This window comes from Pteropus vampyrus, unplaced genomic scaffold, assembly GCF_000151845.1.
Source record: "Pteropus vampyrus isolate Shadow unplaced genomic scaffold, Pvam_2.0 Scaffold17, whole genome shotgun sequence".
NCBI lineage: Eukaryota > Metazoa > Chordata > Mammalia > Chiroptera > Pteropodidae > Pteropus > Pteropus vampyrus.
The window spans coordinates 9,317,759-9,323,758 of NW_011888798.1; the positions used below are offsets into that span (position 1 = coordinate 9,317,759).

The following is a 6,000-nucleotide window of genomic DNA, read 5'->3' on the forward strand; positions in this document are numbered from 1 at the left end:
TGATAAGGATAGACTTTGAAGAGGCAAGCCTAAACAAACGACAATAAAATGGGTGATTTATAAAAGGCAGATTATGGAAATACAAATTGTAAAAGATAGCCAACCTTACAAAGAACGAGTCTCAAGGTATGCATCACAGACCTTTTTTATTTCAAAATCTATCATAGATGGTATCAGAAGGTGCCTATGTTAATTGTTGAAGGAAATAAAAAAAAATAGTATGTGTGCCCATGTGTGTGTGGCCCTGAAGGGAGGTTTCATTTTGCCAACAGGAAGAGTGAGGGGCTCAAAACAACAGGGGGAAGTGAGGTTTAAGGTCTGGTAGGAGGAGCCTTGGGCACTTTCAGCAGCGGCTCCTGGCCATCTGCCCCCTAGTCACCACCAGGTAGTTTACAGCACTCCCCGGATCCTGTGCCAGGACGTCTTCTTCCCAAAGCATGACTCTTCCAGAAGTCCCATGCCCTTAATGGCTCCTTCCACACAGGCTCCCGGAGTTCACGGAGAGTGAGAAGAGGAGGATCAATGGAACCTATGACTTTTTTGGGTTCAATCATTATACCACTGTCCTGGCCTACAACCTCGACTATGACTCTTCGATCTCTTCCTTTGATGCAGACAGGTAAGACGGCCAACAGGGCCTGCCCAGAACAATCTTTGGAAAAAGTAAGTTGCTTGTGCTCACTCTTTACTTAGAGGCCTTCATGGCCTCAGAAAACCACCTCTTGATGCCACGCATCCTGGGGTTATAAGATGAGTCCCATATCCTGAGATACCTAATCAAACACCTATTAGTCTGACAGTAATACAGGTGAGGATTTCCAAGATGCTTCCTATTTGGACAGACATGCTTGGAGTTTTTAAATAATGTTTTCAAGAAAAATCTTTTTCTTCTCTTGTTTTCGTCAAATTTGTTTCACTTATCAGATGTATTTCAGTTAAAATAACAAGGCGGCTTTTTTTTCTCCTTGTCAGGGTAAACAAACTATTCTGGATTATACAAATAGATGTTCATGGCAGAAACAGCAATAGGAAATTCTTTTGTGTGTCATTTCAGAAGTATGTTATGTGTGGACGGGTAAACTACCACTCATATATATACTTACATAGTTTACATAGTATATATTTATACATAAGTAGATAATTGTTTCTTTCTACCTCAGTAGTGTGAATCTGTGCAGATCCTTTCTTTGAAAACAACACCTACACCCCGACTACATCCTGAAACCACCAAAAGTCAGGCTTAACAAAGGAGAGCTCAGAAGACCCTTGCTAGTCTCCAATCACCCACTCAACTCTTGCTGCCTCACTGGTCCTGGGACTGTCTACTCAATGATCTCAAGCTTATGAAATACCCCATTCAGTTCAGCTGAGCGAGATAAATCCAGTTACTGATAAAATTCAATGTTTTCTTTTTTGGAAGAATTTGGATGTAAGACGTATCTAAATAACTGGTCTTAACTTGAAACGTATGACTCGAGATATCTGAGCTTCTATGCCTACCCCAGCAGGTGCTCCTTTGGCACAACCTGTTGCCCGCAACTCGTCCATAACTAGAGAGAAAGGCAGGGTCTTGGCACTTGAAGCAAGTCCCAGCCTACTGCTCCGTCATCATACAAATGGGTTGGTGCCTGTGGCACTGACCAACGTGACTCAGGAGAGCCCATTCTCTGAAGACATAGCACTCACATCCCACAGGAGACTGGCGAGGGAAGCCTAGGGCCCTTTCGCATCTACCATGGTGTGTGGTGTTAACAAAGAGCCCACGGAGGGGTAGGCCCATGAGTAAGACCCTTCCACTGTACAGGTGAGGTGGAAAGCTAGAAGAGAGAGCTTAAGTTACACCAGCATTGAATAGGGCAACTAGAACTTATGAAAAGAGAATCTGAGGTAATTTGACCATTCTAGGTTTAGTTATGACTCTCAAGTCTAGATAAAACCTAAGGCTTTTCTCAGTATAAATTGTTTTGTCTTTATTGCAAAGGGCCTCTAGGAATTTACAGGACCTAATCTTGTGTTTGAACTGATAGGGGAGTTGCCTCCATCGCAGATCGCTCTTGGCCAGACTCTGGCTCCTCCTGGCTGAAGGTAACACCTTTTGGCTTCAGGAGGATCCTGAACTGGTTAAAGGAAGAGTACAACAATCCTCCAATTTATGTAACAGAGAATGGACTGTCCCTACGGGGAGAAACAGACCTCAATGACACTGCAAGAATCTACTACCTCCGCAGTTACATCAACGAGGCACTCAAAGGTATGACAGGCCCATCCCTTCCTCCACATGTACCTTTCACTGTTGGAACAGCATCTAATATCTGCAGTTAGAGTAGACTACATCCACGAACCCCCATAATGAAAAAGATGAGGCTCCTTGCTCTTGCTGTGCTTAAGCCTTTTTTGGGGGCTGCACTCTTGAGTTTTTTTACTTCCTAGATTTAAGCTCGGCAAGCAAACCCAGTTGCCTGACACAGCTAGACCCGAGTTCCTGTCCCTGAACAGCAGCACCTGAGGGCAGTTTGGGCAAGTGCCAAGAGGAATGGGAGTTGTCTGTAGGGTCTTTTGTTCCCCAAGCAAAAGCGTGATATTCTCAGCTCAGCAGGACTTCGGGTGGGACTATGACAAGGAAACAGTAAAACCGAGTAAGAGAGTGAGCAATGCAGCTGTGAAAACAAACAATTAGAAAATCCTATTCCAGCTAAAATCTTTTCCAAGGGCCATTTATTTTCATAAAGAACACTACCCATGTTCCTGACTCCCATTCAGGGCTGAGCCTTTTTAGAAAAATGCTCTGCAGCTCAATCCAAAGGACCCCTCTAACAAATAGTCTGCAAAAAATGGGCAGCTTTCTCAAAGAGCTTTTATTAAAAAAAAAAAAAAAGCTCACCCTGACCTGCAAGTGGTGACTGTGGAAGAGCTGTGAGCAAGCACAGCCTCAATAGGCCTGGTGGAAAGCTTGTCTTATGAGACAAGGAAATCTCATGCAAGGCCTCTCTGTGTTTGGACAGCTGTTCGGGATAACGTGGATCTTCGAGGATACACAGTTTGGAGTTTGATGGACAACTTTGAATGGGCTACAGGCTTTGCAGAGAGGTTTGGTCTACATTCTGTGAACTACACCGACCCATCTCTGCGAAGGATTCCCAGAGCATCAGCCAAGGTGTATGCCTCTATCACCAAGTGCAATGGCTTCCCTGACCCTGCCACAGGGCCACACCCCTGTCTCCAGTCAGAAGGTGAGGTTTGGCTCTGAGAGAGACTGAAGCCAGAGGGTAAAGTGTGCAAGGGTCCTTTTTCAGTCTATTTTCTTCTAGTTTATCACCCTCTTCTCTGCCTCTCCACCCCTTCATTCATTCAACCAATATTTATTTTTCTCCATTGTTCTTAGGATAGAGAAAAGGAACTGACTTAAGGTTAATGTTACATCTAGAAACTAGGCCCTGGTCTGGGAATAGTGGGTCTAGAGTCTTGTCTCAGCCCAACCACTAACTTGGTATGTGAACTTAGGCAAGAAATTAGGCAAGTGTTCTGGGTTGATGCAAGGATCAAAGATAATGCCTGAAAACACAGTGCCTGGCATAACATAAGATGCCCAATATTTGTTGAGTGACTGAAAAAGTATAAGTTACAAATGTATGAGACAGCTATCCAGTTTAGATTATACTCTAAATGCTGATAAAGATGTTTAAAAAATAGTACTACTTAACTTCATTCAGAGGCTCATAACTCAGTAAAAGGGATGCGCACCTCAGCAATGCACTCACTCTGGGTACCTGTATAACTTCTCCATCTAGCTTGGGCTTAATACAAGTTAACATTAATCCAATAATTACATCTGTGCTAGTGTGTAAACCTCTTTTTGTTGTCCTCTCCTAGATGCTGGACCCACCATCAGCCCTGTGAGAGAGGAGAAAGTTCAGTTCCTGGGACTAACACTAGGTTCAACACAAGCCCAGGCAGCTTTGTACACACTCTTTTCTCTTGTGCTTTCTGGAGTCTGTGGTGTGGCATTACTGTCATACAAGTACTGTAAGCACTCCAAGCAAGGGGAAACACAAGCAAGCCAACAGGAATTGAGACCTATTTCTTCATTCTAAGCCATGTTAACACCTTCTCCAGTTCTGTGAAATAAGCCTAGTCTCTCTGTATACCTTTGTTGCCCACAAAACTTAGGATCTTACATCCTACCTATGCCAGACTTCTTCCTAAAGGCCTTCTGCACTGTTAGAGACTACTTTAATCTTGAAGGATTTCAAGTCCCTGATTAAAAGAAATATCTGCATCTTGCCCCAGTATCAGGAATTCATGTGAGCATTAGTAAACTCTGCAAGGGGCTCTTGTGGAAGTGTGCAGATACTTTCTCAACAGAAATTTTGCAGGCTAGAAGGGACTGGCATAAAATATTCAAAGTGATGAAAAGACCTACAACCAAGACCATACTACCCAATAAGGCTTTAATTTAGAAACAAAGGAGAAAGAGTGTCCCAGACAAGAAAAAGCTAACACCACAAACTAGTATTACAAGAAATGTTAAAGAGACTTCTTTAAGAAGATCAAAAATATGAGTAAGACAAGAAAGAAAGAAATTCTCACGGACAAAGATAAACACTTAGTAAAAGCAGTGGACCAACCAACTATAAAGCTAGTACAAGGTTAAAAATCAAAAGTAGGAGATCATGCGTAATTACAATAAGTTAAGGACTATACATACACATACAAAGAACAAGGAGGTGAGTAAAAATTGTGATTTTAAAATGCACTGAGACTTAAGTGACCATCAACTTAAAATAGACTGTTATAAACAGAGCTTTGTTTATATGAAGCACATGGTAACCAAAAACCAAAAATCTGAGATAAGAATGTAAAAAGATTCCAAACACAAAATTATAGAAAGTCATCAACATACAAACCAAGAGTAAGAGAATAAGGAACAAAGAACTACAAAATAACCAGAAAACAATAAAATGACAATAACTATATAGCTATTAATAACTGCTATAAACATAAATCAACTAAATGCTCCAATCAAAAGACATAATGTAGCTGTATGGATAAAAGGAAAAAAAAAAGACCTGTACTACATATGCTGCCTACAAAGAACCAACGTAGGATCGAAAGACACACACAATAAGTAAAAAAGTAAAGAGAAGGAAAAAGATTTCATGCAAATGGAAATAGAAAAAAGATGGGGTAGCAATATATATATTAGACAAAATAGACTTTAAAACAAAGGCTGTAACATGAGACAAGGAACAGCATTTCATAATGACAAAAGGATCAATCCAAAAAGATGATATAACTCTTGTAAACATCTAAACACAACATAGGAACACTTAAATATATAAAGCAAATATTGACAGACATAAAGGGAAAGATAGATACTAATATAATAGTAGAGGACTTTAATACCCCATTGACATCGATGGATAAATAAATCATCCAGAAAGGAAAAAAAAAAAAAAAAAAAGGAAACAGCGGCTTTAAATGATACATTAGAACAGATGGATTTAACATTTTTAGAACATTTCACCCCAAAGAAGCAGAATATACATTCTTTTCAAGCACACAAAGAACATTTTCCAGGATATAACACATTAGGCCACAAAACGAGCCTCAATAAATTTAAGAATGAAATAATATCAAGTATCTTCTCCAGTCACAATGATAAAAAGAAAGCTGAAAAACACAAACACATGGAGGCTAAATAACATGCACTAAACAATAAATAGGTGAACAAAGAGATCAAGGAAGAAATCAAAAGATACCTTGAGACAAATGAAAATGAAAACACAATGGCTCCAAAATCTAAGACACAGTCAAAGCAGTTATCGAAGGGAAATTCATAGCAATATAGGCCTACCTCAAGAAACAAGAAAAATTAGACATAAACACTCTAATCTTACACCTAAAAGCAGAAGAAAAAGAACAAACACAGTCCAAACTGAGTAAAAGGAAGGAAATAATAATAATGATCAGAATGGAAGTAAATGAAATAGAATCTGAAAA

General features: G+C 40.2%; 1 protein-coding gene across 1 annotated transcript in view; it reads left to right on the forward strand.

Annotated features, from left to right (window-relative positions):
• Positions 1-4,281, forward strand: part of LCT (lactase) — a 44,243-nt gene extending 39,962 nt beyond the window's left edge. The window contains exons 14-17 of the mRNA XM_011354480.2: positions 485-619; positions 2,028-2,251; positions 3,003-3,230; positions 3,871-4,281. Coding sequence (XP_011352782.1) covers positions 485-619; positions 2,028-2,251; positions 3,003-3,230; positions 3,871-4,091 — 808 coding nt within the window. The 3' untranslated portion in view covers positions 4,092-4,281. The remainder of the gene's footprint in view (positions 1-484; positions 620-2,027; positions 2,252-3,002; positions 3,231-3,870) is intronic.
• The last annotated feature ends 1,719 nt before the right edge of the window (positions 4,282-6,000 follow it).